This window comes from Triplophysa rosa, linkage group LG12 (genome assembly GCF_024868665.1).
Source record: "Triplophysa rosa linkage group LG12, Trosa_1v2, whole genome shotgun sequence".
NCBI lineage: Eukaryota > Metazoa > Chordata > Actinopteri > Cypriniformes > Nemacheilidae > Triplophysa > Triplophysa rosa.
The window spans coordinates 22,369,771-22,388,340 of record NC_079901.1 but is presented as its reverse complement, the minus strand read 5'-3'; the positions used below and the strand labels follow the sequence as shown (position 1 = coordinate 22,388,340).

Here is an 18,570-nt window from a genome sequence, read left to right as displayed (position 1 = left end):
ACACACAGTTTAGCAAAATTGCAGACTATGAATGGATTGAGTTAAAATTGTCAAATATTCCTCCATTATCTTGAAAATGTTTTGTGTGCACATGTGCTTCTGTTGTTTATTTGTTCTTTCATGACTCATCTGTTGACAAGACGATTTCATGGTAATAAGTGGTCTAGTTTTTAAGGCAGTTCATTAAACTTAAAATATTTGTATAACAACTTGTCATTTTTATATAGTTGCACTTTTATATTGGTGAATTGTTGAAATGATTAACTAATTGTTCTATTGATACATTGTCACAGTTATGAACAAACTTTTATATTGGTATACTCATGCATTTAGGATCTAATTTTCTATGGGTCCATTACTGTTTAAAAGTTATTTTTTATTAAAACCTGAAAAACACTAAACTTGAGGCTAATTATTTGAATCCATGATCTTGTATACTTTTATGCTACATAAATTTCCACAATATGTAAGTGGATCTTTAATCTTTAGATCTTAAATTGAACATTTAGAAGCTCAAGAAGTACAAAAAAAACCTGTATTTATAAATAAGGAATATTACTGTAATTATATGTAACAGATATTTTTTATTATAGTTTTTCTGGCGCCCCAGCTGCAGTTTTTTTACGGGTTTTTATTACAGTGTAGAAATACAGATAGCTGATATGTAAATTATATTTTGTGCAATGAATACCTATAAAAAAAAACATAGCACAGACTATACAAAGCGAGTCAGGAAACCTCCCAAACATATTGTTGACTTATGAAAAACAAACTGGTTGGTGGAGTTTTCTTTTCTTCATGTATTTACAGAATCAGAAAGAGACAGTACAGTATACTGTATGTAGATGTGCTATACACAAATTATACAAGGGAATGTGGATAGCTGTATGAATAAATAGCAGGATTGAAACGATAAATTGACACACATGTATCTAATGTGATACACATGTATCACAGAGATAACTGTGATGAATTGTGTAGTTTTTATTTTTATTTTGTTCATCACTAGCAAATGCTAAATTCCCCTGCCAGCAAAGGTTTTCTTTCACTTTCATTTATCATGAAAAACATTTCTTGTGTCTTGACTGGATTGGCTACCAAAAATCAGCCAATCAGGAGGTAGATATGAAGGACAGTATATAAATAAAGTATGCCGAGTGCCTGCTCATTTCTTTATATTTGTCAAAAGATTTGTCTACAAATTTGCCTGGTAACCAACTGCTCTGAATTTAAACAAATTGTTACTATGGTAAGTTTAATCTAAAGGTACATTTTTTATTTGTCAAAAATATTTTATTGTCATCTGGAAATTCATACTGCATGCAAGTTTTTCAACAACATTGAAAAACCATAAATGCATGGATTCTCGATTCTTTTCGATTTGCTTTTAATTAATTTTCTGCCATTAATAAACTGTTTGGGTCAGAATTTTTTAGCAAAAGTCTGACTAAAGGAATATTTGTATATTGTAGTGTACAAATCAATAGTCCTTTCTATTTCTGTTTTATTAGCCTACTTAAGTGAGCATCGGCTTCTTTTAAATGTGCTTTAGAAGTAAATGTGTCTGCTGCAGAACTATAGTTATTTTCTGTATGTATACAAATGTATACAAATAAATATATGAATTAAATTATTGACAGTGCATCTCTTGGAGATTTATTAAAGCTATATATATATTTACTAGGGATGTAACAATATCAAAATCTCACTGTCGATAATACCTCGGTGGAGTCTACTATTACAAATGATGACTTTGAAAAGTGCCATAAGCATCCTCTTTTCTTTATCATAACTGTTGCTTAGAGGTATGAGTTATAGTATGAGATGGGTCAAATGACCTAAAATCCCTTTTATAAAATAAAATAATTGCACCAGATGGACCTTTTTTATTATTTTTCTAACATTCTCTATGTTAGGCCCAGAAGACCTATCGTTTCATATAGTCATGTGACCACGAGAATATTGAGACAATTTTGCTATTGCAACAACACGATATCGATAATATTGTTTCGTCCCTAATATTTACATATTCTAAAAATACTCCCAAACTGAAATATATTTATCTTTTTGTTTGTGAACTGGCACCTGTAACTCACAGCGCAATATCACCCCTCCCTTCCTCCGTAGAGCAATTCACAAGTAAACATTTACAGAGGGAGTGTCTGGAATTTTCTAAGTTTGATCACATAGTTTGCTATCGTTACTGTAGTTTTGCAGGTATATGATTAAAATAAATCTTTTGGAGGCACATTGATCTGCATTTTGTATGCAATGGCATAGTTCAGGGGTTTAGAGGGCACAATCATATACAGTAAACCAAAATATTTTGAAATTTTCACTTAACTTATTTTGATGTTTTTAAATATTTTTGATTTTATATTAATTTAATATAAACATATTTTATACAATATATTTATACATTTTTGTTTCTATTTATATATAATTTTATTTAAATTCACTTCAAGGAATAGTACCCCAAAATTTTCCCCATTGACTTGACGATAGTACTTTTTATTCCTTCTATGGAAAGTCAGTGGGGACCATTTTTTTGTGAAGTATTTCTTTAATTTCAACGTTTGTTCTCCATTAACAGATCTCATCAGTGGACAATGAAGGAGAGCATGATGACGATGATGATGACTATGACAAAAGGGGTGCTGGAATAAGCATCTGTTGCTAAGGGTAGATGCTCCACACAAAGATCAAAGGAGACACGCTGGACCAAGAACTGTGTTGTTCGATGATACAAACCGGCAGCCAAGTCAAACGCACAGTTCCTGTCGTGCCAAAGAGTCACGATCAAGAAAACCTCCCGCGCCATGTAAGCACATGGCAAACCGCGACGGTGACACAAAGACTGAAAAATCCATGGAAAAGATGCCTCTCGCAACTTTCCCGCTGTGCAGTGGCAGCAGCATCTGTGTTCTTCAGATTGGCTTTGCTTTTGTGCCTGTTTGTGCAACCCTGAAGAAACCATGGAGAGAACAAAATAATATACGTGGAGTGGTGGAAACCTGATGGCTGAAGCTGCTGGTCCAAAGGTTTGAAGATGTGAGCCAATAATCCAAACGGCAGTCTAAAACACCATTGTGCTCTCGAGCAAAGCACTTGACTTCATGTTATTTCAGCAGGACTTGAACTGCGATTGTTCTACTGTAGTCACTTAGAAGCATCCTAAACAAACAGGATGGGCTGGATGGGCAACATTTAAAAGGATGCGTTTTGCTCGAATCTACTGTACTGGGGGTCAGTGCCCTATTCACGCCCACGTGTAAATGTTATAGTTTGTTAAAGATATTTTATCAAGACTATGGCTGCTTGGTCCAAGATACTCTCCAGAAAAACTAGCAGAAGGTTTCTGGAGCAGCAGAGATCAGGGTCAGAGGTAAAAGACCACTGTACTTTTAGGATCTTCTCACCTCCATAGACTTTTATGCCACAGTACTGTCACAGTACTGGCATTCAGCCATAGGGAGCATGTTTTGTGCGAGATGACACGCTCACCAGGACAGTCAACAAGCACACCAATTCTGCAGGTTGTGCTTACAAAGTTGAACTCTCTGGTTCTGATATCTTGCAAACACACATTACACCATGACACACTGCCGAATGCCCATGCACAGGTGTCGTCAGTGCTGTTAAACACAAGCAACACTTGTGGATATAAATGAGAAAGCAATGTGTAACTCATAACTCTGTCCAAATAAAAGGACTGAGGTCTAGCCAAAAATGAAGCCCAACTGGTCACAACATCAGTGGGACTCGTCTTATTGAAATATAATTGTTGTACTTAGTTATGTAGCAGGGGATTATTAGCAAAGTGATCTGTAGCAGTAAATTAACAATAAGTTGACTGCAGATTTATGTGCATCTGTCTGCCTGTGACTGCATCACCTGCCAATAAGCTACATAGAAACTCCCCCATAAAAAATTTATACAACCGATCATAGTTTATGGTGTGAATGTCTGTTAAAGAGCTTATTTTCTGAACTGGAGAATCTTGGGGGTCAGTAATATTTTATATATAAGGGTAGTTCGTTTAAAAGTTCATGCCATGTGAAAATGCTGATGTTGGGTTTACCTGCAGCTTTTATACTTAGCGACTGAATCTCATACTGATTTAATGTACTGATAAATTCCATGTCTGGTTGAAATGGTTTGCTTTCCTAAATGTAACAGATACAATCTATTTACTCTACAATCATGACAAAATTGTTTGAGTATTATATGTATTGTTTTAGAATAAAACAGAACCATGAACTTATGTTGAAGCTAGTTATTAAAATATCCTTTTATGTTCCAATGCAGATTTTTAGAAAAGAAAGAAATCAAAGATCAAAGAAATCAAAAGAAATCATAGCAGAACAGAAATGAAAGTAACTTGTTTATTCAGTGGCCACAGTTATAAACACGTTTTACTAATAAAATAATACATTTTCCAGGCATGGAAATCTCTAATATTTAATGAATATATATTTTAAATTAATTAGTTGGACGACTAAAGAAAGAAAAGGCAATTGAGACAACCTATTGCCATGGGAAGTAAATATGGAAAATGTTATATAAGCATCCCGGGGTGAGAGACATCTAGAAGCTGACTGATAAAATGCCATTAAATACCTTTCTGCAAATTCAGGATTAGTGTGATTACACTAAAGATGCATTAAAGGTTTGGATTTATTTCAGAGTTTTTTAGTTCCAACATACTGAAAATATATAGTCTGTAAGTATGTGACCCTAAACTTGTACTATGTGACCCAGTATGGCCCGTTTACGTAATTTACAATTATTTCGGAGTTGTTAGAATTTGTATTGAATTTATTTAGGAAAGTTAAAATTTGTTAAATTGATGGTTGAGGAATTTAAAAATCCTGATGCAAAAAGGAAAAGCATAAACAGGTCATCTGGCCCAGAGACGAGCAAGAGCATGAGTCATCACCTTTACGTGCTGGAGTCCTGATGCGCAGAGACCAGTGACGCAGTCTTATGGCTTATGTAAAAGAAGCTCTGTAAAAATAAATGCATGTCATGCAAACATTTTATTCATGCTGTAAAGCCCCATTTGGTTTCTGTTGGCTTGGTTTGGTTGGGAAAAACGGATTAAAATCTTAAAAACTGTGCCTATATGGTAAAAATGACATTAATGTTTATTTGAAATGTCATCTGCTACAATGCAACAAATAAAAAGCATGACTGTTATAGAACAGAAGCATTAAATATGTAAAAATCTGTAAAAGATTTTTAAATCACTCAAATGCATTTTCTTTTGCTTCCCCTTTACAAAGACTTTTTAACCTACAAAAGAAAAATGTTATTTAAAAAATATATTATGCTTGTTTTCTCTACACTGTAAGCCATAATGTCTGTGCTTGAAAAAATAAAACAATCTGACAAAATTTTGGGGTTTTGGACCCATAACTTAAGTACGCTTGTTAACAAAAAAATGCAATAAACTTAAAGTGATCAGTTCAAAATTAAATGAGACAAGTTATTGTGCTTGAATGTACTTGTGTTTGGTCAAAACAAACTATGGGACTTGGGACATTTAAATGGTTGTTTAGATGGTTTTAACTCTTTTTAGTCACCGTGCAGGTGATTCGTGTTTGCATTATAAACCTGTACGCGCAACATGAATGGTTCATCCAGTTAAGAATCCTTTTCAATACCATTTGTTACATTATTATCAAGTTCGTAAAGTAAACTTAATTTCAATTCAATCTAGTCATCAAGTGAACTTAAATGCACACGCTTTGGGGGCATCAGAGGCAACAAGTTTACTCAATCCAAGTGCAGTCGACCTATTAGGGTTTTCAGTGTTGTCTTGCACGTCATCTTTCAGAATCAGAGATGAAATAAAACAAGGTTGGTTTTGATAAAGAATAGGCTATAATCTTCACCCATTTGACATCATTGTAATAAGTATCAGTTTACTCAAACCGACACTGAAAACAGAAACAGAGGGAGGAGTTTATGACAAAGGTTGACAGGACTATTTAAGGAGGAGGAGAACACAAATCGGTCCTTTCAGTCCTACAGACTCTCTTGTCTGATACAGTGCGGAGATGATCTACTTGCAGGCAATGATCTAGCTGAAAACGGACTGGAACAATTCCAGAACGGTAAGCGATAATGTACTGGTCAGTTTAGGATCATTTGACTCAAATGTTTTTTCTGATCTTAAAAAACGAATCCAAAATGTCTGAATTTAGTTAAGTGGATTAAATGATCGTGCCAACATATTTATTTATCTCATTACATAACTAAGAACTTCAAAAGCATCTCGAGATAACAACATCTTAGTGTGTTTGGTGGTAGAAATTAAATTAAATTATTCTTTTATTTTTATTTTAGCTCTCACTAGATGACTGTCCACAGGTTGAGACCTCACGCTGCCAAAGGATGGCTTTGGCATTTTGCCTAACGCTTGCATTTTATTTGTAAGTATAGCTTAATTTGTGTCTGATATCAGAAATGCACATTTAAATTTGAGATATAACAATATATAAAATTCTTTTCTAGTTTTTGTTTGGAGGAGAGGAGGAGTCTCCCACGGGACTCAGCACTGGGGTCCATTGCCCTGCTCCAGTGGCTCGTGAGGGGTTTTCATTCAGAAACCTTCATCAGTCCTCTGGTTGGGGTCCAGTGGACCTGTAGTGTACGGCACCAGATCCATGGGCTGCTGATGAAGCACCAGAAACTAGAAGCAACCTAAGAAACTCCTACAACCACAACATAAGCAACATGACGCTTAAAGACACATGAAGTCGACTACTTTTCCCTTACCCTTACCTTTTTCTATGGTCGGCTTCTGGTCGTCTGTTGCTTGGTTGGCAGGTCATGAGGATGGCCTGCTGTGAAATGACCTATTTTTATTTTTATTTTTTTAAAGGCTGAGTGCAAATTTCAAAAATAAATACAGAAAATAATAAAAACAGAAAAATGTGTTAAACTGAAACAAATGTGTTGTCTTTTATTTGATAACAGTTAAAAATTCTACTTCCTCTTCTGTGAGCTGTTAATCACAGAGAACACAGGATAAAAACAGAAATGCTTGTGTAATGATGAACTGAAACTAAGACTGAATGTAACGTGATCATTCTGGTTTTGCATATGTAAACAAACTCACAGAACCGGTTAGGTTTCTACTTTAGCAGTCAAATGTTTTCTGACCTAAGCTGGCACAGGCCATGTGGGAGATACATATCGATCGTTTCAATTATTTACTGAATTTTGTTTTACTGTCCAGTTTAATGTTTTGCAAAATTGATACATTTTCTTTAAATACCATAATTTTATTTGTGACAACAGCTTTATAGCATTAACTGTAAACCAACTTTAGAAGTCTTGAGTGAAATAGACAAATGCCAGCTTAACATGTCTACTTGCACTGATGTGCAAATACTGTAGACTGACATTTTTACACAATATGCATAAACTAAGATGTTATCTCTGACTATACTCATGGAAACCTGACCATGCCTACTTACATTCAGTGAGCTGTTCAAAAGCTACACAATGCAGCTTAATAAAGACCATCGTCCGACAAACTAAAATTGATTTGCAATTGTAAACTCTAACACTTCCGAGTAATCCAAATGAGTCAAGGACTGACTGATTCATTCAACTGAATTATAAACATATATTCAGAATGTTTGCTTTACATTTACTTGAAAAGAACTGACTCAAAAGAGTACATCTTTTGCTAGCATAGTTCTAGCCAACAGATCTTGTCAAGAAAAGGTGTTTTCCAAGTTACTCTAAGCTGTGAAAGTATGCAAACAAACACATTCACATGTATCTGGAACCAAACCAAAATAATTTTCAATTTTAACTGGTTGGTGAGAGCATTTGAAATAATAGGTTGAAATGACGTGTACAGTACAGCCAATATAATTTGTCTTAAAAAAAACAAAGACGCACTATTACAGTGTTTGCAACTGTCTAAATCTCCAAAGTAGCTAAATGTTTTGTTCTATCATCATGAAGAAGGAAAACTTCATGTAAAACCCTTCCGCCCAAGGCATGTCATGTGTCCCGGAACCACCCACAGGAAAAACAAAACATTTGCATGAGCTTTGTTTGCTGATGTTTACAAAATGTGAACCATATCAGTTCTTCAACCGACAATGATGTTGTAGTGAAAGATAGTGTCAAAATCCTACATTGCTATCTTTCTAATAACATTATTTACATAACAAGCGTACAGAAATGTTCAACTGATTAGTTATCTTTCACATGGAACTATAGGAGAAATGCGTGCATATAAAGAAAGTGCCAGAAAGACATAGACATCTTACAGTGCTCTTTACAAAAAATGGACAATTTTCAGACTTTGTCTTCAATGTGGCAGTAGCCTCTGATGTTTTCCAATCTTAGAAACACCCCTGCATTCATATCTCTGAAATTCTTTGCAAGCAAATCGTGTCTGGATAGGATTGGTTGCTACAATCAGGAGGTATCAAAATATTCTAATATATATATACTGTATATATATATTGAAGACATAAGTAAAAGCCCACAGAGTGTCTGCACTAAAGATTTTCACTTCTGCCTCAATTGTTTAAATCAATGTCTGTTGTTACAAACTGTACCATATACTACTGGGATGGGTTGTAAGACTCATAAAATCTATTTATAGAATAGATAAAATTGCTGCTCTCTCCTTTATATAAATAAATATATATAATTACATATTAGTTACATAAATGATGCATGAATTTCTCGGAAGTACTGTAGATGTAAATGTTTATAATTTTGTTTAGTACCATGGAGGAAGACAATGTGTTTTGTTAAAGGGGTATGATATACCCTGGACCATAGAGCACCTTTGCTTCACATTTTACCCACACTCTGCTTTTGGACTTTGTTTGAAATATTAAACTTGTACCCCGATTAATTGCAAATAATTATATTATTCATGGTCTTTTGTTACTAATGAATTCTAACAAGTGATGCATCTAGTGGAATGCATGTGCACTGCACGGTAGAACCAGACCGACATAGATTTCTTACACGGTGCTCAAAATAGTGGAACATTTCTATAATTATCCAAAGCATTGTATCTAAGACAAAGGGGAGGAGGAAAACACAATTGTATAATATTGATTTCACGCAGATGTCTGAAATACCCTGCTGTCAAAACGTATTCTTTACTTTCATTTTTGTGAAAATGTGTCTGAACTGGATTGGTTGCTACAGAACAGGAGGTGTAAAAGAAAATAAATAAAAGCCCACAGTTTCTCATAATTATCACATTTGCCTGCCAACACACGGGTCTGAACACTCAGCAATCATTTAAATGGTAAGCTCCTTAAAAAAGATTGTATACTTTAAAGTGATCAAATTTAGATTTTTTTGCTACCTGATCATTTATGATGGCTCGCGTGTGGCCTATACGTTTTTTAGGACACATGCATGAAAACAAATATATGCTTTTTGTGCTAATGTTTGTATACGATTAAATGAAAATTTACATTGAGTTCAGTTAATGTTCAGTTTTTGTCATTAACAGCATTACAGGTTTGGATTATAAAGGAGATCACATTACTTTTTACATCGCGAGTTTGCTCTTTTACTTTGCAGTAAATTATACGGCTTTATTATATTTACTAAATCATGCTTAAACTCTGCATTTATTAGCTGTTGGATCAAATAAAAAAGTTGACCAAAAACACTAATTTGACAATATTCTTAATACAAAAATCAAAAATACCTAAACAATAGATCAATTTACACGTATACATTTGTAACTGATACATATACAGTACATTATTAGTATACTTTGATAGTTGATATTGTTCGTATGTGTATTGCCACTCCTAACTGAAAGCTGTGTTGCCCTCCATCAATAGAGGGAGTGTCAGGGATTTTCCTCTCTCAGGTTTTAGTTGGACTTGTTCTAGAACGTTCCATTATTATTTTCATAGTTTGCATTGTGTGGATAATTGGTAAGTCAAATGTTTTAAAGGTACACCTTTCTTCATGCATATTTTTATTGTGACAATGATGTGGGGTGTAAACAAACTATTTTCACAACTTTTATTTTATCAGTAGTGACATTCATTTCCTTATTAGTTTAAATTTTTTACTAAACAGTAATGTTTGTCACTCATTAACAGATACTATCAGGGGACAGTGAAGGAGAGGATGACGACGACGACGATGATGATGATGACAGTAGGGGTGCTGGAATAAGCATCTGTTGCCAAGGATAGATGCCACACCCTGCACTGCTGAGAAAGTCCAATAGAGACACTGGACCAACGGACTGTGTGGATCGACGGTCGTCACATGACCAGCGCACCTCACATCCTTTGTGCTGTCTCAACCCAAAGACGCTTGAAAATGTTGCATTGTAATGCATTTATTTGTCTTGTACTGTTTTTACAGGGGGCAGTCGGCACCTTTTTATTTATCCTTGGCTCCTACAGCCCCAATCAGTCGGTTGAAGCTCCTTGGGTCAGGAAAAAATGAGTAACACTGTTTCATTATCAGTGTTATGCAGTTTTGTGGGTCATTTCTACATTATACATAATAAGACATTACTGTACTCACGGCTGCACAACTTTTCAATCTCATTGGTTGTTGCGTTTCAGCGATCTTGAGAACTTTCTAAAGCTAAGATTTGTGGAACCTGTGCGCCACCATCTTGTGTGAGTAAAGTGATCTGAAACATAGCCCACACAGGCTCCACGAATCTCAACCTTTGAGTCTTATTGATTGTTGTGTGTCTTCGACCACAAGAACCCATGAGATTCCAAAATTGAGATTCGTGGAACCTGTGCACCACCATTTTGTGTGAGTAAAGTGATCTTAAACATAGCTCACACAGGCTCCACGAATCTCAACTTTGGAGTCTTATTGATTGTTGTGTGTCTTCGACCACAAGAACCCATGAGATTCCAAAATTGAGATTCGTGCAGCCATTTTGTGAGTACAGTGATGCATTAAACACAATGCATCACTGTACTCATCTAAACCATAATCTAAAGATTGTGAATGTAAAAAGGAATGTAGAATGTAGGAATGACTCTGCGGTTCTTTATGAATCATGTATGGTATAATTCCATTGTGGATGTTTAGCTATTCATGTTAAGCTTATCATCTATTTCTCATGTGCTACACACAACTTTCAGTAGTGATGTTAAACATGCTAATGACATGTATTGAGTTTACTAACCTACTGTAGATCAATCTACATTTGGTGGTAATTTCTCTCATGATTATAATGAGTATTTACTCATAATCGCTTTGATTTTTATCACTCCGATTTAAGAGTAACTTGTGTAGTGTCCAGTTTATTTACTATTGATATCTCAAAATTGTACTTGGTTATGTAGGGGGACTATTAGCAAGACGTGATCTGTTACAGAAAATTATTATGTCTGCCTGTGCTCCAGTCATATTACAGTCATTCTGTGACTGTATCACTAATGCTAATAAGCTACATGGAAACTCCCGCTTAATAAAGTTGTGTAAAAAAGAAATGTGTTTTTTACCAAATGCACAAAATATATCTATAGTTCATATATACTAAATTATAATAGTAACTTAATCTCTGCATTTAATAAATGAATCTGCCTTCATTTGAGGTGGTAAAAAATCAACATTACATTTATTAAAAATAATTAGAACACCGGAAGCTTTTCTTGTTTATAAACGTAATCTTAAGTACTATAATTTAACAAATTAAAAATGTCTGTCGGAGTATGTGGCCGTGTAGACAACGTTGCAGATGGGCAACCCGAGTTTATAGGGGTCATATGGCGCGAATACGTGTTTTTCTGTGTCTTTGGTGTGTTATAAGTTGCCCATGCATGTATTAAACACATAAAATTGCAAAAATTAAAGTGTCGGAACAAAAGATGCATTCTATCTAAAAGCGAATGCTCACCCAGACCTGCCTGAAACGCCTCGTGTAACCACACCCCCACAAATCTACGTCAGTTCGTGGTATGATTTGACTGAGACCGCCCAAATGTATACGCAAGTAAGGTGGGCGTACCTGTCAGTACAATTGAAGAGGAACCTGATGTTCCAAATATGGTAAGAGGCGTTACATTTCCATCACACGCTTGCAGTATTCCACCAATCACTACGCACTGGTTAACTGGCCAATCATAGCACACCTCGCTTTTCAGAGCGATGAGCTTTGTGAAGAATCTGCACGATTCAGAGGCGGGTATGTGGAAAATACAGCATTTTTTAACCTTAAATCGTGTATACACATTGCATTACATCTAAAATAAACAATAATATTCATTTTAGCCGTGTCATATGACCCCTTTAAGTCCCCTCTTGTTTCTCTTCCCCAGCTACCTGTATAACTTCTAGTCGCTTTCCACTGTTCTCTCAAAATAAAAAGGTGAAAGATGTTCTTGGTGGGCAATTGCTGCTCTACGTGTCAAACATTTCATATAGTTAGCCTTACTATGAGTTGTGAATGTCTATCCAATAATGAGCTTATGTCAGTTAATAAGGATTAGAGGACAAGAGCTGGGTCAGCTTTGAAGCACATGTGCCTGAATGCAAAACAGTCATGTTGTATTCTCTATAAATGTTTGTCATGTCATTCAAATATAAACTTACTTGAACCCTTTTTTGGATAGACCTTCTTGGTAAGAGACTATTTTGACAACAAAAATGCAACTGATGACATAAAATCCTGCTCGGCATTTAGTTAGTGAGGCAGTAATGTGTTATTGTATTTTATATTGACCGCTTTGATTTTTAAAATCGGTTTCTTGCGTGAACATATGATAAGAAACGTGTTAAATGTGCTTTGGATAAAAACATGATGCCAAATGTGTAAATGGGTAGTTGACAAAACTGTACACATGTCCTATAGTGTGACAGAGCAAACATTTAGAAAAAGAACTGTTAATAATATTGATTAACATTATTCATATTTTTATAATATAAAATAACAATGAAGATACATTTCCCTCGTATGATAGCTTTTTTCTAAAATGTTTCTGTAGCATAGACACCTTTCGACATTTATTTGTCAACTACCCAAATGTAGAATGTTTTGACAATTCTGTTTTGACGGTTAATCTTTGCTCCATTCTGTAGTATTCCTCTCATTTCCCATATTACATCTCATCCATGAAGTGGCATGCTACAAATGAAGCCTTAGGTGCATATAGACATTTGCCTCCTCTCCTGTCCTCTCCTTTCCTCGATGACTCTACAGTTTTCAGTGCCCAGGCCTTCATATTCCAAGACCAGGGAGAGCCTAGTAAAAGCTATTCCACCTAAAATCATCTGTATTCTGACCTGTGGGGGGAGGGACTGCCGCTATGAGGGTCCAGGATGCTGGAGTATGAGCCAGCAGGCCATTAAAGGCGTCTTCTCCAGCTGGTGAGGCAAACACCAATTACACAACAATATACACCTGTTTAAAAATGCTGGAATGACGTTCAGGATGTGATCATTTACATTATTACATCAATATTCAATTCCATCTCTTTATTGTCTATTCTGATACACTAAATGCACTGCATGTGTTTATTTATCACTTTGTATTTAGGGTGACCGATGACATCATTGCGATGGCAAGACCTTCTACATACCTCATCAAGAGATACAGCATCCTAGAGCAGTTCAAACAGTGAGGTTTACATTGTATTTTTATTACAAGGCTAAATAAGGTGTTTAAATATTTTGTGTTTAAATGTTTCACTTGAAGTGAAGTGTTAATCAGTGGTAATGTGTGTATGTACAAACAGGATGAACATTAAATCCATCATTAATATGCAGCTGCCAGGTGAGCATGCTCACTGCGGTCCTCCTCTGGAGTCTGACAGCAACTTCACTTATTCACCTCAGATTTTCATGGACAACAAAAGTGAGTCAAACACACAAAAGTCAACATTTACCAAAAAGATTAAATATCACCAAGCCGGTGAAGAACAAAAGTATTTTACTTACCTACATTCTCAAGTATCTGTACTTTATCAGTTTTTTACTTGACTTCACAATTCTTTTCATGAATACATGTCGATTTTTTACCCACCCTTTATACTTAAATACATGAAATATCTAGTACTTTCTACTCAAAACTTTTAGAAATTAGATTTGAACTAACTATTAAAGGTAAAAAAAGAGATGTAGTAAAGTAAAAGGTTTGATAAATGCTTTATATTGTAACGAAGTGAAATGTTTTACAAGTTAAAACACAAAAAATAAAAAGCACCGTCCACCTCTATCTGGGTCATATTTTGTAAAAAAAGAAAGAATATGGAATCGAAAAACAAGTAGGAAAGACAGGAAATGGAAAAACAAGAATAAAATGCCAAAATATATTTAAAATCCCAAAATCCACGAACGCAGTTGTTGAACCATTTAATGTTTTTTAGTTTAGATATAATATTAATAAAGATGTCCAGCAAGGGTAATTATATATCATATAACGTAAAATATGAACAATAAAATATTATTATTATAATAAATAATAATATAAAATTGAACAAAATAAAGACTAAAGGGTAGATTGTCCAGAAACATTACAGCAATGTGAATTGGAACAGTGGCAATGTTCAAAATTGCCATAAAAATAATGTCACAATGGACAAAATTCTTGGCTTCTTAAGACATATAGCTGCTTATGTTTTCTTTTGATTTTAAGATGGAAAATGACCCACGCTCTAAAAAAATGCTGGGTCATTTTAACCCATGCAGCGTTGGGTCAACTCAACATAACCATTAATTGTTGTTCCAACCCAAAATATTGGGTTGTTTGGGTAAGATATAAACATTTTCTTATTTAATTTAACCCAGTGGCTGGGTTCATCCTTTCTTGACCCAATGCTGGGTTAAAACCCTCAGCATTTTTAAAGTGCAGACATGTTGAAGTGAACTTTCATCACTTCAGATACAATTTCATCTCTCGTTAACTATGCTTTTCTCTCGAGCAGTTTACTTCTACAATTTTGGCATGTCTGATTTTGGAGTCTTGTCTCTGGATGGGATTTTGGATGCTGTGAAGGTTCTGGCCTTCTCTGTGCAGGAAGGGAAAGTGGCTGTACACTGCCATGCTGGGTTGGGCAGGACAGGTAAGTTACAACCTCAACAGCATCGCTTTCAGCCTAAATTAAATTCTAGATGAATAGTAAGAAATCATTCCACCTCCAGGTGTTCTGATTGCATGCTATCTGGTCTACACCTGTCGGATCAGCGCTAGTGAAGCTGTCCACTACGTCCGGATCAAACGACCCCGCTCAATTCAGACCCGTGCACAGATAAGCTTAGTGTTTGATTTTGCCCGGCTGATGGGCTCTAAGTTAACCCAGTACCCATGTCTGAACATGCGCTACGGATTTACCTTCAGTCTTCAGCAGTACCTCCAGCATCAGGCCTTTCTGCTGCACAGGGAAGAGGCTCGAACCCTCACATACACGCCTAAGATCATACACGTGTTATGCAGCATGCTGACGGCTCTAACACAAAGTGAACCCAATCCCCCTGAAGTTCAGAGAGAACTGGAAAAACGAGTGACCATTCTGGCTCTGAGAAAGGCCGTGACGGACACTCTTTCAAAAAGAAACCTGACAGCTTTGATGGAAAGAAGAGGATCCTGCAGAACGTTATCCTGCAAGTCCTGGGACGAACCATTCGGGTTCTTGGAAAGGAAGAGGGAAATCCTACTTAACAAGCGAAGCTACAGCGAATCAGATCTCAGCAAAATTATCATCATTGAGGTGAGAGCCAATAAGCAATACATTATATGTGAAACAGTGCAACAATTTTAAACGGCCTCAAACTTATTTTTTTCTGCAAGGATTTCACACCGTACTCAACTCAATTTGATGCACACCATCATGTCCGCAACGGAGAAATCCATCAATCAAGAGATCAGAAAATGACCCAACAGAAATCTGTTCAGTGTAATGGACTGAATGAGAAACACGGCACTATTCCACCATCAGAGACTGTCAACAAGAAGACTAAATGTACAGCGAAGAAACCTCAGGCTTTCTTAAAGTTCAGCTCAAACGTAGAGGTCAGTTTAAAAGAAATCACTATACCTCACGAACTAAATGGTTTTGAAATTAAATTTATTTTATTTTTGGCAACGTTGGGGAGGTAAACCAAACGTGTTTTTAAAGCTTCAGAGGGACTGTCATACAACAGAGCAATCATCACTATCCAAATCCGTCGCTCAGGCAATGGCACAACAGCGCCCTCTATCGGACACGGTACTGAAAAGGGCAGAAGTTTTACAGGTAAAGCATGCACCGTTTAATTTGGCCAAGTAAAAAGCATTACTGATGGTCCTCAACATTCTCAATAACCAGACTTTAGGATTAGGTCAAATAAATAAATATATTTATTAAACGTATCAATCAAATCGATTAAATTTAACCATAAAGATAAGACTTTGTATCAGGGCCAATTTGGGTACAGGGCTGTTTTAAAAAGAGAACCGCTGTAGACGAGGGTTGTGGTGGCATCCCAAAATATTTGAACCCTGTTTTATTACAGGACGAGCTCAACTCAAACGAATGCGGCTGGGCTTTGCTGGTCCTGGAGGAGAATCCAAACGTTCTGAGCACACTCTTATGGAGCTGGCTGGATAAACTAAAGGTCAGAGGTTACAGGTCATTTTAATCCTAAATCGGATGACAGTTTGTGACATATCACAGAGCCAGCATTGACAGGAGCACTTCGGGTGCACTAAATTACTAGGCTGAATAATTTAAAATAAATGTTCTTTTGACTTAAATTGCTTTATAAAGGGATGCATGTCTCTCTCGATGCTAAGCATACAAAACCAAAGCCTCTCAAGTGAAGTATTTTGTACGACATCGTGTCATGTAAAATAATTCAGCTGGCGTGGTTTGTCCTAACAGGAACCTATTCTGAATAAAGATGACACAGAGAAGCTGACTGCTTCCTGGCCTGCACAAAACCCCCTGAACACGCTGCATAAGGTGAGCGCCTGACCTGAACTTTTGAAAGAACAAACACAACGTTTCAAACACATGCATGTGGTTTGACAATATTATGTGCATGTCCTTTTGTTACAACAATAATAGGAAAACACACATTTGTGTTTGGGCTGTAGGCCGAGCGGCACACCATCTACTGTTTGCTGGTCTGTGTGGGTCATGTAGTGGTTCCCTGTCCACAGTATGAACATAGAATCCTACAAAGACTCATTCAAGCTTTAACAAGAGTAAGTCTGTGTGCGACTTAAAAAAGGTGAATAACAGTTATATTATAATCACAACGTATACATCAAAATAAATAACCGTTTGAATGTTTTACTTTGTGACAGCGCCCTCCGGTGGAAATCGAGAGACACAACACCCTGTTGCAGGTCTTCAGAGGTGCAATGAAAGAGCTGCACCTGAATAAACACCACTCAAATATTAATACTATATAACAGCATTAAAGTGCTGAGAATGTTGTTTGAACAGCAAGAAAACGAATAAAAAATACATGTGTAAAGAATCATTGTTTGAAAAAACGCATGACTTATCAGTACGTGTGTAAACCTGATCTCCATAGAGAACGCACTTGGTTATGCGATTTTATTTAATAAGTAATTTCTCTGGTATAACATGAAGACAGAGACAGTATTGAGCAGGTCACGCATAAACTCCTCACCATAGGAATGTCACTCAAAGAGCGTCACCATGGCGACGCGTCATAGAGATGCAAAAGAAAACAATCATAAATCATCAAAAACGTTCGCGGCAGGTGCGACACATTAACCACTCTTCATTGAAGTTAAACCTCTGATCTGAATAATATAGCACTTTTTGGCAGGTCAAATTCGCGATTTTTTATCATTAGTTTGAAAGGGAATACCGGCGCAAGAATTGGAGTTTTAATCTTAATATACATTTGTATAAAAAAATACATTTGCAGGTATAAGTCTGTATTTAGGCTACAAGCTCGTGTTTAAATGTATTGATGTGTAGATTTATAGATAATATGATATTGAGACGTGTTTAAACGATTCATTCTTTAAACGAGTTTTACAAATATCAGCTGGGGATCAAAGAGTTTTTGGAAGTTTATTTGGACATCTTCCACGTACGGTGAGTCACTGTATTGCTTTGTATTTTTAACGGTTTTTGTGCACTTACATTATTTGATTTGTCTACGCAAACAAAAAAGTATATTAAACAATAAAGTAGCCTATACTAGTATGCTGTTGGGCATATACTGGCAGCATATTTCATACCGTTTCAAGATACCTTTCTTGTAATAGTATAGTGAATGGTTTTAAAATTAAGCCCAAGACCTATTTATATAAAACAGTCATAACATTATTGCATTTTTTCATGATTTTTTTTATTTGAGTAATTCAGAAACATTATTTTCTACAATATTCTACAGAAGTCATGTCACCTGCTGATGTATGGGTGGGTTCTTGGAGACCCCATAGGCCAAGGGGTCCCATCGCTGCTATGTATAATAGTCCAGGGCCAACCTATGCTCTTCCTGGAGCAACCGGTACACACACACACACACACACACACACACACACACACACACACACACACACACACACACACACACACACACACACACACACACACACACACACCACACACA

At 36.0% G+C, this 18,570-nt stretch overlaps 2 protein-coding genes and 3 long non-coding RNA genes across 7 annotated transcripts in view; all 5 read left to right on the top strand.

The window, feature by feature from the left end:
• Nucleotides 1-1,182: 1,182 nt before the first annotated feature.
• LOC130562894 (uncharacterized) lies at nt 1,183-4,264 on the top strand. The gene is made up of 2 exons (XR_008964016.1): nt 1,183-1,249; nt 2,594-4,264. It is a non-coding gene; the product is annotated as an uncharacterized LOC130562894 (long non-coding RNA).
• A 1,739-nt stretch (nt 4,265-6,003) lies between these two features.
• On the top strand, nt 6,004-6,959 carry LOC130562992 (uncharacterized). Its single transcript, XR_008964024.1, has 3 exons — nt 6,004-6,119; nt 6,352-6,437; nt 6,520-6,959. It is a non-coding gene; the product is annotated as an uncharacterized LOC130562992 (long non-coding RNA).
• A 2,220-nt stretch (nt 6,960-9,179) lies between these two features.
• LOC130562896 (uncharacterized) lies at nt 9,180-11,486 on the top strand. Its single transcript, XR_008964017.1, has 2 exons — nt 9,180-9,301; nt 10,119-11,486. It is a non-coding gene; the product is annotated as an uncharacterized LOC130562896 (long non-coding RNA).
• Nucleotides 11,487-13,177: 1,691 nt separating this feature from the next.
• Nucleotides 13,178-17,389, top strand: zgc:77752 (uncharacterized protein LOC393862 homolog). Its single transcript, XM_057347653.1, has 11 exons — nt 13,178-13,362; nt 13,532-13,612; nt 13,731-13,849; nt 14,919-15,056; nt 15,136-15,701; nt 15,782-16,003; nt 16,110-16,226; nt 16,486-16,587; nt 16,854-16,934; nt 17,069-17,179; nt 17,282-17,389. The coding sequence occupies exons 1-11, from the start codon at nt 13,184-13,186 to the stop codon at nt 17,387-17,389; spliced, it is 1,824 nt and encodes a 607-aa protein (XP_057203636.1). The 5' UTR covers nt 13,178-13,183.
• Nucleotides 17,390-17,616: 227 nt separating this feature from the next.
• The window catches only part of cimap1b (ciliary microtubule associated protein 1B), a 2,081-nt gene continuing 1,127 nt past the window's right edge, over nt 17,617-18,570 (top strand). For 2 of the 3 annotated variants that reach the window (XM_057347282.1, XM_057347281.1), the window contains exon 1: nt 18,293-18,468. In XM_057347282.1, the coding sequence (XP_057203265.1) occupies nt 18,357-18,468 (112 nt within the window). In that variant the 5' untranslated portion in view covers nt 18,293-18,356. Of the gene's footprint in view, nt 18,051-18,292; nt 18,469-18,570 lie in introns of those variants that run through there. The other variant, XM_057347280.1, reaches the window with a different exon arrangement.

Bases quoted from the DNA above. Each gene is read 5' to 3' on its own strand.
- zgc:77752 (XM_057347653.1), top strand. From the start codon at position 13,184: ATGACTCTACAGTTTTCAGTGCCCAGGCCTTCATATTCCAAGACCAGG. The intron at 13,363-13,531 runs GTGAGGCAAACA...CTTTGTATTTAG, and splicing joins AAAGGCGTCTTCTCCAGCTG to GGTGACCGATGACATCATTG. The intron at 13,850-14,918 runs GTGAGTCAAACA...TCTCTCGAGCAG, and splicing joins GATTTTCATGGACAACAAAA to TTTACTTCTACAATTTTGGC.